At 40.0% G+C, this 20,025-nt stretch overlaps 1 protein-coding gene across 1 annotated transcript in view; it reads right to left on the bottom strand.

The window, feature by feature from the left end:
- FERMT1 (FERM domain containing kindlin 1) overlaps nucleotides 1-15,595 on the bottom strand; it is a 62,155-nt gene extending 46,560 nt beyond the window's left edge. The window contains exons 1-3 of the mRNA XM_007952471.2: nucleotides 15,445-15,595; nucleotides 6,634-6,867; nucleotides 953-1,096 (exon numbers count right to left, since the gene is read on the bottom strand). Of these exons, the coding sequence (XP_007950662.1) occupies nucleotides 953-1,096; nucleotides 6,634-6,867; nucleotides 15,445-15,595 (529 nt within the window). The remainder of the gene's footprint in view (nucleotides 1-952; nucleotides 1,097-6,633; nucleotides 6,868-15,444) is intronic.
- Nucleotides 15,596-20,025: the final 4,430 nt, after the last annotated feature.

Genomic DNA, 20,025 nt, shown 5'->3' with positions numbered 1-20,025 from the left:
GTGAAGGTTTACAGAGCAGATTCACTTTCCATACAGCAGTTCACATACACTTTGTCTCATGACATTGACCACAATTTACAACAATGCAATAGTCCCCTTCTACTTCCTCCCCATAGTTACCCCTTCCCAGTGTCCATCCCTCCATGCACTCCTGCCCCCTGAGCTGTCTCCCTGTGCATAAGCAGCCCTTCTTTCTCCCATGATTGTTCTCTCCAAGGAGTGTATCTACCTGAGGTAAATGTTCAACTCATCATATTATGTTTTTGGACAAGCCCTTTAAACAAATAGCAGTACCTGCCAATTTTAAGCACCCAACCAGTTAATGATTTATACATCGTTTGGCTCTAATTTACATAAGGAAAGTACAAATACCTCTCTTGTTCTCTTTATTGGAATATACAATGTAAGAAAGTCCTCAATGTTGCAAGCAACTTAGAGATTTTGATATAAAAAGAAAATAATACCTTCCTAATATTTCTATTTTTATAAATTAATGCAATAAATGTATTGCTTTCCCTTTATAAATCCAATGCAAACCTGAGTTCAGGAAAAAATTGCACACAGATAGAATCAGGAAAAAAGAAGTATAACTGAGTGACACAGCTTAACTCTTTTCTAAGTATCAAAATTTTACCCCCAATTCACAGCCAGTTGTACAAAAATTTTACATTCATTGGACACACAGTAAAACAAATAAAATAATGAATTATCATGAATACCTTACTGAAAAAAAGGTCTGAAAAAACAGTTACTGCTAAACTTAATTGGATATCCTTTCCTCAACACAGCAATCCTCTTGTTTTCATCTTCCTTCTTTGTTTGATGGACAGAGAAAGAGAGAGAGAGAGAGAGAGAGAGAGAGACAGAGAAAGAAAGAAAATATTTCTTCTTGGGTTTTAAGAAATTCTACATCCATAAACTAGAGCAATGAAACATTTGTCAAGAATCTTACCTGGTGGACCTGCAATTGTTGGAGAACTGTCTAGGTTTAAAATATCTTCGATTATGGGCTCATTATTTTTGTCTTTCTTCTTCTTCTTTTTAAAATAATCACCAGGAGGCTTTAACAAGGAAAGTTCTTCGAATCTTCTAATATCTAAAAAGAAATAAAATAATAACAAAAAAGAAAGAAGAGAAATGAAAAACAAATCCTAAGATTCAAAGTCATTTTGTGCACTGAAAACTATTTACTGGGAGATTCCTGAGAAGTAAATGGAATCAAACTGCATCTGTTTTGAAGAAGTAGGAGGGGAAAAGATACTCCCAAAATTGTAGGAGATAGACCAATGGAACAGAACCAAAAACCCAGAAATAGACCCACTCATCTATGGACAGCTGATCTTTGACAAAGGACCAAAACCCATTAAATGGGGGAGAGATGCCTCTTGAACAAATGGTGCTGGCAAAATTGTATATCCACTTGCAGAAAAATGAAACAAGACCCATTCCTCACCCCACACACAAAAACAAATTCAAGTTGGATCAAAGACTTAAATGTAAAATCCAAAACTATAAAGTTCATCAAAGATAAAATAGGAGCAAATCTAGGGGCCCTCATTTATGGGATAAATAGACTATCAAGCATCACCCAAAATGCACAGGCAGTGGAGGAGAAGCTAGACGACTGGGACCTTTTGAAAATTAAATTCTTATGCACATCGAAAGACTTCTCCGAAAGGGTAAAAAGAGAACCTACAGATTGGGAAAAAATACTTGGCTATGACATATCTGAGGAGCTCTGGTAGCATAGTGCCTAAGGCATTTGACTGCTAACCAGAAGGCTGGTGGTTCAAATCCACCAGCCGCCCCTTGGAAGGAAGGTTGGGCAATCTACTTCTGTAGTGATACCACCTTGGAAATGCAAGGAGGGGTTGCTATGAGTTGGGTCTGACTCGATGGCACACAACAACAACAACAATATGACATACCTGACAAAGGACTTATCTCCAAATTTTATAGAGAACTTCAACAACTCAACACCAAAAAGACAAATAATCCAATTCAAAAATGGGCAAAGGACATGAACAGACACTTCACTAAAAATGACATACTGGCAGGCAACACACACATGAGGAAATGTTCACGATCATTAGCCATTAGAGAGATGCAAATCAAAACAACAATGAGATATCATCTCACCCCAGCAATAATAGCAAAGTTCAACAAGACAAAAAGTAATAAATGCTGGTGAGGTTGTGGAAAGATTGGAACCCTCATACACTGCTGGTGGGACTGCAAAATGGTATAACCATTGTGTAAAATGGTATGGTGTTTCCTTAAAAAACTGAAAATAGATATATCCTTTGATCCAGCAATTCCATTACTAGGAATATATCCTAAGGAGGTGAGAGACAGGACATAAACAGACATATGCACACCCATGTTCATTGCAGCACAATTCACTACAGCAAAGAGATAGAAACAACCTAAATGCCCATCAACAGATGAATGGATAACCAAACTATGGTACATTCACATAATGGAATATTATGCTACTTTAAAGTACAATGAAGAATACCTGAATCATCTCACTACACGGATGAATTTGGAGGACATTCTGCTGAGCGAAATAAGTCAACTGCATAAAGACAAACATTGTATGAGCCCATTATTGTAAAAAGTCAAGGAAAAGTTTACTTCCAGAAGGAAACACATATTGTGGGTTACCCGAGTTGGGAGGGAAGGTAAGGGAAAATTTTGGACTAGTTGGGAGTCACATGTTGATTTGGGTGAGGGGAGGGATGGGATGGGAAGAGTCTGTGACCAGCATGATAACATTGGGGAAAGGAAGGACACTGCAATGTGCATGTGAGGTATAGACAGCTGAGGCAAATAATAGTATATATACAAGAGAAAAATTTAATTTTTTCAAAAATATATTAAAAAAAATGGGTAGGAGATGGGTGGGGGGTGTCAGAAAGTAGGGGGAGAGTCAGTCTAGTAAAATTTATGGTTTGTTTTTTAATTTACTATGAAAATAATAAAAGTACAGGCAACAGTGTAATTCCTCACGTGTCCATCACTCGGCTTCAGCCACTATCAGCAATTTGCTACTCTATTTCCCCATCATCACCGATTTCTTTTCCTTTCCTTCTCTCTCTCTTTTTTTTAAAGCTTTCTAAACAGCCAAAGACTTCCCTGGGAGGTGTAAATGGTTCATACGCTCACTGCTAACTGAAAAGTTGGTGGTGCAAGTCCACCCAGAAGCGCCTTGGAAGAAAGGTTCAGCAATTCACTGCGGAAATATCAGCCAACTGAAAACACTATGGTGCTCTGCTCTGACCCACAGAGTCAACGCCACAGCAAGTGGTTTGTTTTTTGTTAAACGACCACAGGCCTTGCCTCCCTTTTTCTTTAACCCCACTGCCATCGAGTCAGATCCGACTCATAATGACCTCTCCTTGGGTTTCTGAGGCAGTATCACTATGGAAGTAGATTGCCCAACCTTCCTTCAGAGTAGTGGCTGTTGGGTTTGAACTGCCAGCCTTCTGGTTAGGAGTCAAATGCCTTATGCACTACACCACCAGAGCTCTCCCTTTTTCTTTGTTGTTGTTGTTGTTGTTGTTATGTGCCGTCGAGTCGGCCCCGACTCATAGCGACCCCTCCTTGGGTTTCCGAGGCAGTATCACTACGGAAGTAGGATTGCCCAACCTTCCTTCCGAGGAGTGGCTGGTGGGTTTGAACCACCAGCCTTCTGGTTAGCAGTCAAGTGCTTTAGCCACTATGCTACCAGAGCTCCTATATTCTGAAAGACTTGGTCTTATCCCTCTGCCCAGGAGCTAACTTCATCGCTGTGACAAACACTGTCAGTGTTCTGCTCATCTCTTTTTGGCCCTCACCATTTTGGGCATGCAAGCCTGACCTCCTATGGCAGCTAGGACATGCATCTCTTTATCAGAGGACTTGCTCTGTCCACCAAAGTCTACTTTGCCCACAAGTTCAGGGAATTGATGGTCTTCAAGAGCAGCTCTCAACAATTGACAAAAGCTGGTGTTTAATAACCTCAATATCCTTACCCCTTAGGTGGTATAGCTCTGAGGTATGTCTCGCAGAGGTCCCTGGATACCCACAGTATACCTTGGCTGGTGACACTCTTATTGGTGGTCTTCTCTTCCCTATCTCACATCTTTAGCTCGCAACCAGTGTTTCCTGGCCTCACCTCCTGAATAAACTATTTTACCTGATCCTTGTCTCAGGCTCTGTTCCTAGAGCACCCAAACTAAGAGGATGAACCCTATTTCTCCCCATCAATCAAATATATTGATAACTGCCAGTCAGAACTATTGATAACAATGAACCAGACTGTGCTGCTATGATCCCAGGTAAAAGCCAAGGAATTTGGATGTTTTAGGGTCTCTGGGCAGCCTTTGGAGGTAAAAGATCTAATTCCATGAGGCCTTCCCACTTATTCAGTTCACTCACTGAGACGAGCAGCGCAGCTTGATTTTCTCCCCAGTAACCAAGGAAATCTGATAAGTTGTGACAGGAGCCTGTGATTGGTCCAAAACATAATTTATACACAAAACTTGGTGACAAATCAAAATTTCCAGTGGAAGCATTAAAACAAAACAAAACATCTATATCTCCAAGCCCAAAGATTTGTGTCTTTTCTTTTCTTCAAGGGAAAAACTATTGTTTCAACTAGTAAGATATAAACAGCAATGATGCCAACGTGAGTCCTTTAGAACAATCGTGCAGAAACAGTGAAGAACTTCTGACTGTTTTGATTTATTTCAAAACATCAAGTTTGAGGTATCAGTTATGATGTGCATTTCCACTCCACTGCAGGGTGTGGAATATGACATTTCATTTAACCCTCTGTTTTTGTTTTCAAATCTTCATTAGAGTATTACTGAAGGCAGAGTTTCTTGGACTTGTTATTTATACACCAAGCATAAGGGACGCCTCTGCAAGCTTTATTCTGTAATGAAATGTGTACTTCCACTTGTTCAGTCAACAAACAGTTATGGAGCAACTTGTATGTGCCAGCCATTATTCTGGGTGTTATGAATACAAACTGGCTGAGGAAATGGTTTTAATTTTCACTCTTCTTAATGCTGTATCACTACCCAGTACCACCATTCCCAAGTCTGTTTATTCTGTAATACCTTTTTTCTTTCTCCTCTCTCATCTATCACCTTTTAACATCATATATTTTCTTCTTTTTTTTTCTTTTAGAAAGAAGACAGTTTTACTATTGAATAAGCATTAAACCCGAATATGATACAGCACAGTCCATTCTTTCCTTGTTTATTACATGTACTGTTAATTATCTCTCTCTGCCTGTTGAAACATTAAGTTCTAAGAGGGCAGAGATTTTTGGTTATTTTTATTGCTAATTATCCCTTGCTTCATTACAATGACTGGCACATAATAGGTGCTCAATAAATATGGGTTGCATGAGTGAATGAATGAAGAAGACATTTATGATTTAATGGGGAAGATAGATCACTACTCATATATTGTCTAGTCTGTGTTTTCAAATGCTGAATTGTGGCTTTGGAATCTAAGAATACACCCACAAACTTGAAAAAATATATGCAATAAAAGCACCTTGACTGTTCAAGGTTTTCCTTTATGAAAGTCCCTAAACCAAACCCACTGCAGTTGAGTCAGATCTGACTCATAGTGACCCCTCCTTGGGTTTCTACTTGGAAGTAGATTGCCCAAACTTTCTTTCGAGGCGTGGTTGGTGGATTTGAACTTCTGGCTTTCTGGTTAGCAGTTAAATGCCTTAGGCACTACGCCACCAGAGCTCCCTGAAAGTCCCTACAGAGAAGAAATAGTTTGATCCAGGTTTTCCCTAACAACTGTTTAATGTTGGGACATCCATCCATACTAATTAGATTTCAATCCATAATTTAAATGTACTTTTCTGTTTAAAATAAACTCCACAAAAGATTTTGGTGGACAGAGCTACTTACCTCTATGGTGATGAATGACTTAAAGGAATTTGTTTTTGTCTTGAGTATAATAATGATCTTAGTATGGCTAGGAGGAATGATTATTTTGGGGGCAAGGAGTAATTTAAATCAGCTTTTCTATTTAATTTACAAATCTTTTTTGAAATAGTTTTGGGCTTTGTGGAAATGAATCCGTTTGATTCCAATAATATTCCATTTGGTTTAAATTCACTTAAATGAGTAACATATCAAGAACTGGCTTGATTTTGGTCAGTACAGGTTTACATCAACTCAAGTTTTTCAGTGAGCCAGACAGAAGAATGCATATGTCAAAATGGATAGTGGTTGCCCATCATGGTGATTATATTCAGTGCCACTGAACTGTACACTTTAAATGGTTAAGATGGAAAAATTTGGAATGGATAATGGTGATGGTTGTACAACATAATGAACATAATAAATGTCACTGAATTGTGCATGTGAAGAATGGTGAAATGGCAAATTCTTTGTAACATATACATTTTATCACAATAAAGAAAAAATGGTTTAAATGATGAAAAAGATACATAAATAAATAAATAAAAAAGAACTGGGCTTGAAAATATGTTTGCTAATAGTAAAGAAAGTGTCCTCTAAAGTCAACTGCTTAAGGTGGTCAGAAGCACACCAATTTTCCTGCACTCCTTTGCTGAGAGTCTAAAGGGCGCAGCGGCCCTTCCAGGGTACTCACTTAGCATTCTGCAGATATCACTGACAGCTTTAAAAACCACAGCAGAGAAGCTGACTCTCAATCTCACTGTCTTCACGTTGGGCAGCCGGAGGCGAAGCATTTTATGTTGAGGAGTGAAGAGAAGCTTTGCATCTGCCTGGACTCCATATTTGTCCAGGGTCCAGTGGGTTTTCAGAAGCCAGCAATGCTTTTGTTCCCACCAAAGAGCAAAGTCTGACCAGTCTCGGGATATGTCTGTAAAAATGGAAAACAGAGTTAAGTAGAATGAGAGATAGCCAAGCATCAAGAACTTCTGCACTCAGAGATCCTGGAGAGGATTCATAAAAAAATCATAAAAAATTCATAAAAAAGACCAGGCTTACTGGTCTGATAAAGCCTGGTGAGATCACCAAGACTAAGGCTCCTAGTTACCCTTCAGGTCTGCACTTGAACTCATTCCCATGGCTTCCAGCTAAACAATAGACAGGTCTACAGGTTGAACATTTATGCTACATAGGTATACTCTTTAGAACAATCAACCATGGGAGATCAGAAGGGCAGTATATGCACAGGGAGATAGCTCAGGGGGCAGGAATGCATAGGAAAGAAGGACACAGGGAAGAAGTAACTACAGGGAGGAAGGGGGAAGAGAGTTGTTACATTGTGAAGAATTGCAGTCAATGTCATGAAACAAAATGAGTATGAACTGCTGTAAGGAAAATGTATTTGCTCTGTAAATTTTCACTCAAATCACAATAAAAATCAACAACAACAACAACAAACTCTGCACTCCAAAGTCAATTTCATTGTATTCGAAACCCGAAAGAACCAGTTTTCTTTTTAAAATTTATTGTGATTTGGGTGAAAATTTATAGAGCAAATTGGTTTTCTGTTCAACAAGTCTTACACATTTTTCTTGGTGTTCTAGGATCTGAAGATGCTTTTTGTGTCTCTTTTACTTAGTTTCTAGGTTCTTTGTGGCCAAGGATCATTCCTTGGTATTGTATTGGTAATTCTTGGCTTCCCTCCAAAGTCTCTAACTGTAGAGCAGGTAGAAAATAGTGACTGATGTGATTGAACCTTATTGTCATTTATATCTAATGGAAAGAACAAAAACATTCAAAATTATGTTCATGATAAAATGCTAAAGTTCTCTTCCTAAAAATCTTTTAGTGCTATGGCCTTTTCTGGGAAGGATATAAGGATTTGCCTTTGTTTAATCAAGATTATTTCTCCCATAGATATGTATCTTCACACCACTGGATCACAAAAGATTCTATCAAGAGCTCCCAATAAAAGTCCACACAGAAGAATAGTAAAACTGTCTCTTCACAGTACAACATCCAACTCTCTTATCATTATCACTACATTCCTAGTTTCCCAAGGGTCTACAATGAAATCAGAGTGGAATAATTTTTCTCTCTCAACATTATCATCCAAGTTGAATCTTTTCTCTTCTTTAAAGTCTTTAAAGTTGGTGTCAGTGTTGACTCTTTTCCTGTTCTTTATTCCTAGATGTCATGAACTTTCATCATACACCATTTTCGTATCTGTCTTTGTTTATTTTCACACTCAATTTCACATATAGACGTATATCCATTTACACCTTGATTACAACAAAGATTTTGAAACTAGATTTCCCTTAGTTTCTCTTAGACACCAGGTCAGTGGCATTTCTCTAATTAAAATGCCCTGGGCCCAGAGAAACTCTTACAGGAAGGAGTTAGGTCACAGAACCTCTGTGCAGCTCCTTGCAGACTTTAGCTACCCAGTTCCTCATCAATTTGCTCATATCAGATGGCCTTCTATAGATAGTGTTGATAGTCTTTGATGGATGGGATGTGGCTCCTTTCATCTGGTTTAGAGACCTGCCTATCAGGTTGGATTCATTTGAGTCCTTTAAGACTGTGAGGGCCACAAGACTAGAGAAAACCCAAGTTCATCTGTACTTTTACACTCCACTGGTGGTAACATTTCCTTTCCTATCACTTATATGGGGACCTCTGGTGGCGCAGTGCCTAAGGCATTTGACTGTTATAACCAGAAGGCTGGCAGTTCAAACCAATCAGCCCCTCCTTGGAAGGAAGATTGGGCAATCTACTTCCATAGAGATACCATCTTGGAAATTCAGTGAGGGGTTGCTATGAGTTGGAATCAACTTGATGACAGTGAGTTTTTTTTTTTTTTTTAAATCACTTACATGAGAACAAGATATGAATTATATTTCTCCATTACTCCCTCCATCAATAAGGTGAGGCTACAATCTCATAGGAGTCCCTGGGTGGTGAAAACAGTCAACACACTTGGCTGCTAACCTGGAGGTTGGAGGTTTGAGTCTACCCTGAGGTGCTCTGGAAGAAAGACCTGGAGATCTACTTCTGAAGAAAAAATCAGCCCTTGAAAACTCTATGGAGCACAGTTCCACTTTGACACACATGGAGTTGGTTCAACTTGATGGCAACTGGTTTTACTGGTTTTATAATCTCTTAGCTTTAAACCTACCATTTGTACTCTGCTCTCTGTTCCTGGGCTGGGACCCCACAAACCACATTCCTGCTTTGTCAACTGCTCTCTGTTAGACTCTGCTGATTGGGGTGATTACAAGGCTGGAGAAGGAAGAAGTGATTTTCCCTTTCCTGTTTTCTGTTCCTGACTGCTTAGTGAATTTTCAACACCATCTGAAAGACTGATTTTATCCACAGTCTACAGGGGAGGAAGCTGAGGCTTAAGGAAGTTAGGTAATTAGCCTAAGGAAACCTAACTAATAACTCCAATTCAAAAAGCCAGGCTACCTTCTAGTCGTGGTGAACATTCAGACGTGTTGGTGACTACCACACAGTTCTAAGGCATTCTAATGGTACAGTGGTTAAAGCACTGGGCTGCTAACCAAAAGGTCAGCGGCTCGAACTTACCAGCTGCTCTGTGGGAGAAAGTTGAGACAGTCTGCTTCTGTAAAGATTTATAGCCTTGGAAACCCTATAGGGCAGTTCTACTGTATCCTGTAGAGTTGCTGTGAGTCGGAATAGACTCAATGGCAAAGGGGTTTGGTTTGGTTTCTTGGTTAATGCATAGCTCTATCATTTTAAACACATGACTTTTTCTTTCAGCTAAAATTTTTTTTTTTTTTTGTGAAATATTATAGACATAAGGAAAAGTCCATAAAACTTATTCGTACAGTTTAACAAAATGTGAAGAAAGCAAACACCTATGAAATCAGCACCCAGATCAAGAAGCAGAATATTACTGTTCCCCTTAGGCATCCACCATCACAGACTGTTGTAGTGAATGCATGTTTCCTTAGCAGGTCTCTAGAACATGTCCATGGATGCCCCTGGCAGATGTCAGGCCCAGGCAGGGACCAAAGGGGAGGAGGGAAGGGAAAATAATATGCACATCTGCTAAGGAACTGCAGAATGCTACCAATAATTATCCACTTAGTGGATTTACTGCCAGAAATTGTCTCCCTGTTAAGTAGAGAATAAAGATTCTGACATGGGGAGGACAATAAACCCTTTACTGAATCAGCCACATGCAAAGGGCCAGCTCTTTTACCCAAGCTATAGAATCTTCATGAGACCACTTGCCAACCTTGTATTTAGCAAGTCAATAGCTCTACCTTATTGTCTCCAATAGCTTTGCCTTCTAGAAATCCCTTGGTGTGTTCCCTAGGTGGTTCAGATGGTTTGTGGTCAAGTACTAAACTAAATGTTGGTAGTTCAAACCCATTCAGCAGCACCAAGAAAGAAATGCCTGGTGATCTTCTTCTGTAAAGACTGAAGCCAAGAAAACTCTATGGAGGAGTTCTACTCTGGGGTCTCCAAGAGTTGGAATCGAACTGATAGCCATGGGTTTGATTTAGTCTGGGTTTGGGATCCTTTAGAAAGCGGTAGACAAAATAAATTGCCCTGGAACAATTTTAAAAAACTTGTTCTGTGGGAATAGAAAATATCCCCAGAAGCAAAAATGTATAACAAAATGTGTCTATTTACATGGGATTCATTATTAGCAAAACAAAGCCAGCAGGGTCCTGGTAGAGCTATGTGAGTGCACCTAGTTCCTACTTCTTTCTGCTCTCTTCCTGTGCTAGCACTGAAGAAATTACAGTTGATACAGAATGTGATTTACTTCACCTACTACCAAGAGCTCTGGTAGCACAGTACCTAAGACATCTGACTGCTAACCAGAAGGTTGGTCCTTCAACCTCAACAGCTACTCTGTAAAAGGAAGACTGGGCAATCTACTCCGTAAAGATTTACTATCTTGGAAACCCAGTGGGGGTCGCTATGAGTTAGGATCAATTCCATGGCAGTGGGTTTTGTTTGGTTTTCACTACCTAGATGTTTACTGTTTCTTTTCACAATGGAATAAGTAGATGTAGAAATAATATAGCTGGAATGGTCCAAATGTCTGCAGACACATATTTTTCCCCCTACTAATGTGAGTAGGCTTCTGCTTATGAAAAATTATCTGTCTTAGTTAGGAGGTGTGGTTTGGGGTGCTACTTAAGTACCAAAGGCCACCACTGAGTTAAAGTCATCCTGAAAGAACAGAAATCATTCAAATTTTTGAAAAACTATCAGTCACTATGAACAGGGAGAAGTGGCCTGATTATCACATGACTAATACAGGCAACATCACTTAATGCTGGACGTTTCCAATGAATATGTCAGAAGAGGAAAATTTCCCAGCTTGCTGACAATCCTGGGGGCATAAAAGGGGGCACAGTGTGAGGCATACAGTAGGGATGACATTCAAATACTTGGCACCCAGAGGAATTAGAGGGAATCAAGCACTGGAAATGTGATGAAGTTCAGGGAATGGTCACAATCATTTTGTATACTAGAATGTCTGCTATCTTTGTCTGGAAACAGCCACAAAAAATGGAACCATAGAGCTCAAAGGGCAGTTTGGTAGCTTTAATTCTCGGTTAACAGTAGTAAAATGAGGCCCATTGACGTGAAACAACTTGTATAAGGTCACACAGTTAATGCCTATCACAGAGCTCTTTCTATCAAATCTATCCTAATCTTACTTGAGTGGAGCCTTCATGATTTTATTTTGCTAAATTAAGACATTCCAGTATTTTTATCTACCTGTTATTTTTCCTTTAAGTTTTTTTCTTTCTTTTCTTCAATTAGAAAACTTTCTCTCATATGCTGTTAGTAGAAAAGTAAATGGATACAACCACTCTGGAAAACCCTATGATTCAGCAATTTCACTCAGAAATGTGTACAAAGGTTCACGAAAAGATATGTACTATAGCAGCCCTAGCTGTAAGAGCCTCCAAAACGGAAGCACATCAAAAGTTCATCAGTCGAGAAATGGATAAACTGTGGCATATTCATACAATGGACCATTGTCATACAGTCATGAAAAGAAACAAAAAGAACAATACACAACAATATGAATACATCTCACAACATAATGTTGAGTGAAAGAAAACAGGTGTGTGAGAGTTCATCCTATGCAATAAAGTTCAAAAACAAGCCAAATTATTTCTGTGGTGTTAGAAGTCAGGACAGTGGTTTTCCTTGGTGGTGATTTGCAAGGGTCAGACATGGGCCCTTGGAGGGGGCTGCTGGGAATGCGCAGTTTCTTGATCTAAGTGGTGGTTACATGACTTTGTGGAAATTCATTGAACTGTATACTTGGGATAAGTACACTTTTTTGTATGTAGGTTTTACTCAAATAAAACTAGTGGCCAGATTTCTGAGTTGCAGGGACCCCATGTGTTGCAGAGTAGAACTGAGATTCATAGAGGTTTCAATGGCTGCTACTTTCAGAAGCAGATCATCAGGTCTTTCTTCTGAGGCTCCTCTGGATGGACCTGAATCATTAACCTCTGGGTTAGTAGTTGAGTGCTTAAGCGTTTGCACCACCGAGGGAGTTCCCTTAAATAAAGATTTACTTAAAAACAGAGCAAAAACTTTGTTTCTCAAGTAATGCTCATTATAAGCTAGCATCCATAAATAAAAGGTAACGATAAATAACAAGATAAAACAGTAGTATATTGTAGCTCAATAATGTTAACTCCTAATGAGAAGAATCTGACTCTGAAGACTTCTCTCTGTTTAAACAGGAAGAGTAATCGATGGTAAAGTATTCAAAGACATATTAACACCAAGTATCACGGGAGCTCTGGTAGCATAGTGCCTGAGGCATTTGACTGCTAACCAGAAGGCTGGCGGTTCAAACCCACCAGCCACTCCTCAGAAGAAACGTTTTGCAATCTACTTCCGTGGTGATAACTGCCTCAGCAACCCAAGGAGGGGTCGCTGTGAGTCAGATTCGACTCAATGGCACATAACAACAACAACAACAGACTGTATCACTGAGTAATCAGAAGTGTTAGCAATCAACACACTAGTCTAATGTGATGCCATTTAAAGTCATCCTAGGTGTCACCAGTCCTTGTGGAAATATGGCATATGTCTTAGTTTTCTAGTGCTGCTATAACAGGAATACAACAAGTGTATGGCTTTAACAACGGAAATTTATTATCTCCCAGTTTAGGAAGCTAGAAGTCTAAATTCAGAGCACTGGCTATAGTGGAAGACTTTCTCCAACAGCGCTGGCTTTTAACGCCTGTGGGTCTGGTGTTCCTTGGAGATCTCCATGTGTCTTGGCATCAATCTTCCCCTAGGTCAAGGAGGTTCTCAGCGCAGGGACCCTGGGTCCAAAGGATGTGCTCTGGTCCCAGCTCTTCTTTTTTGGTGGTAGTCAGGTCCTTCTGATTTCTATTCATTTGTTTAATCTCTTTTATATCTCAAAAAAGATTGACTCAAGGAACTATCTAATCCTTTAGATTATATCCTGCCTCATGAAGATAACTGTCTCTAATCCTGCCTTATTAACATCATAGCCATCCACTGCCATTCAGAGTCCATTCTGACTCACAAAGAAGTTACAGGACAAAGGAGCACTGCCCTATAGGGTTTCTAAGGCTATAAATCTTTACGAAAACAGAGTGCCACATCTTTCTCCTGTGGAGGGCCTGGTGGGTTTGAACTGCTGACCTTCCTGGTTAGCACCTGAGCGCTTTAACCAGTGCACCATTAAGGCTCCTCATTAACATCATAGATGTTAGGATTTACAATGGGAAAATTACGTCAATCATAAAATGGAGGATAATTACATAATACTGAGGGAGCTCTGGTAGCATAGTGGCTAAGGCACTTGACTGCTAACCAGAAGGCTGGCGGTTCAAACCCACCAGCCACTCCTCGGAAGGAAGATGGGGCAATCTACTTCCGTAGTGATACTGCCTCGGAAACCCAAGGAGGGGTTGCTATGAGTCGGGTCTGACTCGACGGCACATAACAACAACAACAATGAGAATCAAAGCCTAGCAAAGTTGACACATATTTTTTGGGGACATAATTCAATCCATAATATCATCAAACCTACTGTTGTTGCTGTTAGGTGCCATCAAGTTGTTGTTGTTGAGGTGACTCATAGTGATTCTATGAGTCTCCTCAACACTCAGTGAGCGTTATGTACAACAAACAGAATTAAACGCTGCCCAGTCGTGCCCATCCTCACGATCCTTGCTATACTTGAACCCTTTGCTGCAGCCACTATGTCAATATGACATATCACTATGTCAAGCATGATATCCTTCTCCAGGGAATGGTCCCTTCTAACAACATGACCAAAGTCTGGCCATTCTTGCTTCCAAGGAGCATTCTGGCTGCATTTCTTCCAGGACAGGTTTGTTTGCTCTTCTGGCAGTCTATGGTATTTTCAGTATTCTTCTCCAACACCATAATTCAAAGCCATCAACTCTACTACATCTTGCTTATTGATTGTCCAGCTTTCACATGCATATGAGGCAATTGAAAATCCCATGGCTTGGGAGCTCTGGTGGCATAATGCCTAAGGCATCTGATTGCTAACCAGAAGGCTGGTGTTCACACCCACCAGCTGCTCTGTGGAAGGAAGATGGGCAATCTACTTCCCAAAAGATTTACCACCTCAGAAGCCCAATGGGGGTCACTATGAGTCAGAATTGACTTGATGGCAGAGTTTGTTTTTGGTTTTGGATTAGATAGATGCACCTTAGTCTTCAAAGTGACATCTTTGCTTCTTAACACTTTAAGGAAGTCTTTTGCAGCATGTGTGTCTCAGCAATACATCTGATTTCTTGACTGCTGCTTCCATGGGTGTTGACTGTGGATGCAAGTAAAATGAAATCCCTGACCTACTGGAAAGTTTTGATTCACCACTACTCTCTCAAGGTATTGCAAGGGTAGTCAATTCAGCTGAAGCTTTTGCAGGCCCCCCTATTTCTCCTCTTCTCCCTGGCATTCTTGTTCTCTGGGCCATTACAGATGGATAATCAGACAAACAAGGAAGTAAAACTTGGCTGCTCATAAAGGATTAAAAAACAATTGCTATCGAGTCAACTCTGACTCATGGCAACCCCACGTGTGTCAGAATAGAACTGTGCTCCATAGGTTTTCCACTGGCTCATTTTTTTGGAAGTAGATCACCAGACCTTTCTTCTGAGGTGCCTCTGGATAGACTGGAACCTCCAACCTTTTGGTTAGCAGCAGAGGGTGTGAACCATTTGTACCACTGAGGAACTCCATAATGATTATAGCATTAAAAAGATTTTCTTTTTGGTGGGAGAGGGAAAATTGGAGAGATTGACTCTTGAATATAAGCAAGGTTTAGATAATCTGAAGACTGCCCTTACCAGGAGATGATATGAATTACTTTCAGAAGGCTGAGTTTCTCCATTTCTGGAAATATTTACAACAACCAGTGAGTTAGTGGTGATGTAGCAGAGAGGTTGTCAAATACAGAGAAACCATAAAGAAAGTAACTTACTGATCTGTTCTACTAACTTGAGCATCACTCCTCCAACATGCAGGTCTCCAGACACTCTCAGTGTGACATCTCTCTGCTCCTCTTCATTTGGATGGTCAACGCAGACCATGAGCTCCCAGGAAGCAGACCCAAGATCACTGGACGAGAGCATTGTGGTAAATGCAGGTGTCTGCTGAATAAAGAAACACACAGAGATCAGAATGTGAGGAAGGAAACTGGAACTTGCCAATAGACTGCATACCAAAACATTTTTTCATGTTTATGTCCCAGACATTAAATTCTGCATTTTTAGCCTTAAAGTCAAATACTTTATAACATTGATCTTAAACCATCTAAATTTATATATTTTCATCTTTCCAGGACCAATTAGCTGTTTATTTTCTGTGTTCACCCAATGCATCAATCTTCATTGTTTGTATTACTTTTCTTCACCTTCTCAGAACTATTTGAGCAATATGCAATGAACCATGGCAATCCTCGAAAACAGCTTTTTAAAAAAGTCAACTTTATTGAGGTATAATGTATATATGATAAAATGCAGATTTAAAATGTACCATTCTATGCCTTTTATTTTATATGAGTTACACCTCAATACAGTTGATTTTCATAAATATATATTAATATATATTATATCTTTGTCTATTTCTATGTCTAATACATATGTATTATTGTATTCCTGCTATATATACTGATGGCATCTTCTGGCATAAAAACTCAGAAAGTAAAAAAGATCAAAATAACTTGTTTCAGTCACATAATATTTAGTTTTTCCTTACATGCATAGAAAGACACAAATCTTTAGTAATTATTGCCATGTATTTAATTTTAATTTAATTTAATATAGGTACTGTTTTATATAATATCATAAAAAAAACCCCCAAAAACCAAAAACCCAAACCCCACAGCCATCAAGTTGTTTCTGACTCATAGTGACCCTAAAGGACAGAGTAGAACAGTCTCATAGGGTTTCCAAGGCTGTAAATGTTTACAGAAGCAGATTGCCTCATTTTTCTCCAGTGGAGTGGCTGGTGGGTTTGAACTACTGGCCTTTTTGGTTAGCAGCCAAGTACCTAAGCAGTGCTCTGCCAAAGTTCCTTTTTATATTATATAAACCAAACTCACTGCCATCCAGTTGATTCCCTGGGGTAATAGTTACCTCCTTGGGTTTCCAAGGTGGTAAATCTTTACAGAAGTAGATTGCCCCATCATCTTTCCAAGGAGTGGCTGGTAGGTTTGAACTGCCAATCTTCTGGTTAGCAGTCAAATGCCTTAGGCCCTGCACCACTAGAGCAGCTCTTTATGTCATATAAAGGGTTGATAAATAAATGTTTCAGTTAAGTTTTTGGATACAACTTTCACAAGAGTGAAACAGGAGTGACATGCATTCAGAGACTACTATTCAAAGTATACATGGGGTGAGAACTTCAAACCCATAATTTCCCCCTCATTGAAGGAGCCAGAATGAAATACGCTATGCAGTATCAAAACTGAAATATTTCAGGGGTAATAGAAATACCAGAATTCACAGCTGGCAGAATTGAACAGGACTTGAAATGTCAGTTCTTTCCTATTATCAAATAGAAGGCAAATGACACTATCTTTTTTGGCTGTTTTCAAATTAAAAATATAGATCCCAAACCAAAAAAAACCCCAAAGCATTGCCACCAAGGTGGATCCGATTCACGGTGACCCTCCTTGTTTTCCAAGGCGGTATCTCTACGGAAGTAGATTGCCCCATCTTCCTTCCAAGGAGTGGCTGGTGGGTTTGAACTGCCAGCCTTCTGGTTAGTGCCTTAGGCACTACACCACCAGAGCTCCCAAAATATAGAGCAGTCATTTGAAAAATTATAATAAATTTTTTTCACTTGATTATGTAAAGACAAACTATGAGAAATGCATGTTTTCATAAGGCCTAGAGTTCTGGGTAGCATAGTGGCTAAGACACTTGCCTGCTAACCAGACGGCTGGCAGTTCAAACCCACCAGCCACTCCTCGGAAGGAAGGTTGGGCAATCCTACTTCCGTAGTGATACTGCCTCGGAAACCCAAGGAGGGGTCGCTATGAGTCGGGGCTGACTCGACGGCACATAACAGAGTTCTGGGTGGTGCAAACAGTTAACATGCTCAGCTGTTAACCTGTTGTTTGTTAACCTAGCAGTTAGAAATTTAAGTCCACCCAAAAGATGTCAGAAGAAAGCCCTGGTGATTTACTGAAAAAATCAGCCAGTGAAAACATGCAGGAACACAGTTCTATGCTGACACACATGGGGTTACCATGAGTCAGAATTTACTAGACGGCGACTGGTTTCATTTTTGAGAAACATCAGTGTGCTCTAATTCTTAAGATAGTGCTTTTTACCTGGAATGAGTACAGGTAAGGGGTCTTGTTAAAATGCAGAATCTGACTGAATAAACGTGGGGAGGGGCTGAGAATGCATTTTTAACAAGTCTCAGGCGCTGCTGGTCGCAACAGCCAAGGTAAAAGTAACTCCAGGACTTGGTTCCTCCCTTCAGTCTTCCAGAATCAGTGTTAACCCAGGAATGATAAGGACATCAGCTAGTATTTTAAATAATAAACAAAAATTAAATAACCAGAGTCATAGGAGTTCTGTGTTAATTTGATATTGTGCACATCTGTAAATGTAAGACAATCTTGAAATATACAACATAGATACGTTGAACATTCCACAGCAAAACAGGTTAAGGATAGATTTTGCTTGTTCCAATAAAACTTAAGAACTTAGAAACAGGTCCTTATGTTTTTAGAAGCAGCAATGTGATCAATATACCTCCCATGGTACAGAGGAACTCATAGAGACTTCTTGAGTGGGCAGCGCCCTGCTGTAATCATTACATTGGTCCTAACTATTCCCCTCATTGTCATCATTAGCCTTGGAATCATTTATTGCTGTCCTTGTTAGTATAGTGGTAAATATCCCCACCTGTCACGCTGGAGGCCAGAATTTGATTCCTTGAAAGAAGGCAGACAGAGACTCTCTTGAAGGAGCCCTGGTGGTGCAGTGGCACTTAACTACTAAGTGAAAAGCCAGTGGTTTGAACTCACCAGCTGCTCCATGGGAGAAAGATGTGGCAGTCTGCTTTCATAAAGATTTTCAGCCTTGGGAATCCTATGAGGCAGTTCTACTCCGCTCTACAGGGTTACTATAAGTTGGGATCAACTCAGTGGTTTTTGGTATCATTTATAACGGTTGTGTAGGCACCCTAACTACAGTCCTTATGTTGTGGCCTTCATTCTTTTTATTTATTTATTTTTTGTGTGTGATTTGGGTGAAAATTTATAGCGCAAATACACTTTCCACACAGCAGTTCACATACACTTTGTCTCATGACATTGACCACAATTTAGCACAATGCAACATCTCCCCTCCCACTTCCTCCCGATAGTTTCCTCTTCCCTGTGTCCATCTCTCCATGTACTCCTGCCCCCGGAGCTGTCTCCCTGTGCCTGAGCAGCCCTTTTTTCTCTCATGCTTATTCTCTCCAAGGAGTGTATCTACCTCAGGTAAATGCTCAACTGATATACCTGTCTATTGTTTGTGGCTTTCATTCTTCCAGCAACCCATTTAGAAATGATAAAATCAAACTCACAGAGGTTAGACAATTTGTCCAAAGTCACACAGCAAGTTAGGTAGTGGAGACAAGCCTCAAATCCTGGTCTTTCTAACTCTGAAATCTTAACCGCCACACACCTCCTTGCATTGATAACTCTGCAGGAGTAATATGTAATAAAACTACTGGAAGCACATGAGTTAACTCTGTGTAGCCCTTACTTCGCATTTCTGTTAACAAGAATCTCCCCAAGACAAGAAAATAAAAATACTGCTTTAGAGATGAACTCATAACATAGCATTGAACTGTTTGACTTGAAGGGGCTTACAATTTCTAAAATGCTGCTATTTGAAATTTAATTATTTAAAATGTTTTGTACATAAAGACAATCACTTTTTCTTTTTTCTTCATACAGTGACTCCTAACTCATGGCAATCACACTTTCCCCAGCCTGGGCAATCAAAAAACCCTTCTCAGGGAACAGATGGTGATTCCCTTACAATGAAATTCAGGCTAAAATTAGACAATCTGGTTTCCCCACATTCCTCTCCTATCTTATTGCACCTTCATTTCTGAGTGAACTTCTCATCTCTACAAGCTCTTACTTGCTTGGAGAGCAGCAAACTTCAGCCAGGAAAACGCATTTCCAGAGACTGGAGCAAGAAGCAAAACGCAAAGGAAGATGAGCTCGGGTGGTGAAGCCCAGCTGCCCACTTCCACCTGCCCTTTATAGAAAATGCCAGAAAGAAAGAAAGAAAGAAAGAAAAAAAAAGGGTGGAAATAGCCCGTGACGCTTCCCTTATAGGATCAGAAGGTGCTTCAGGTTTTAAGATCGCTCGTCCTTGTATTTCACCAGCTGCTCAGGGCCAGACGGATGATGACGGGTGGATGGTAGCCTGCTCCCACATTCCCCAGTAAAGGCTGTCCCTATGGCTGCAAGGAGAGTTTATTTTGTGAGGCCAGGTGCGTAGGGCCACAGAGGCGATCAACACCCTGACTAAATAGTTTCCAA

Source organism: Orycteropus afer, unplaced genomic scaffold, assembly GCF_000298275.1.
Source record: "Orycteropus afer afer isolate SDZICR_OR568_19922 unplaced genomic scaffold, OryAfe1.0 scaffold00340, whole genome shotgun sequence".
Classification (NCBI taxonomy): domain Eukaryota; kingdom Metazoa; phylum Chordata; class Mammalia; order Tubulidentata; family Orycteropodidae; genus Orycteropus; species Orycteropus afer.
This window is presented reverse-complemented; position numbering and strand designations above follow the sequence as displayed.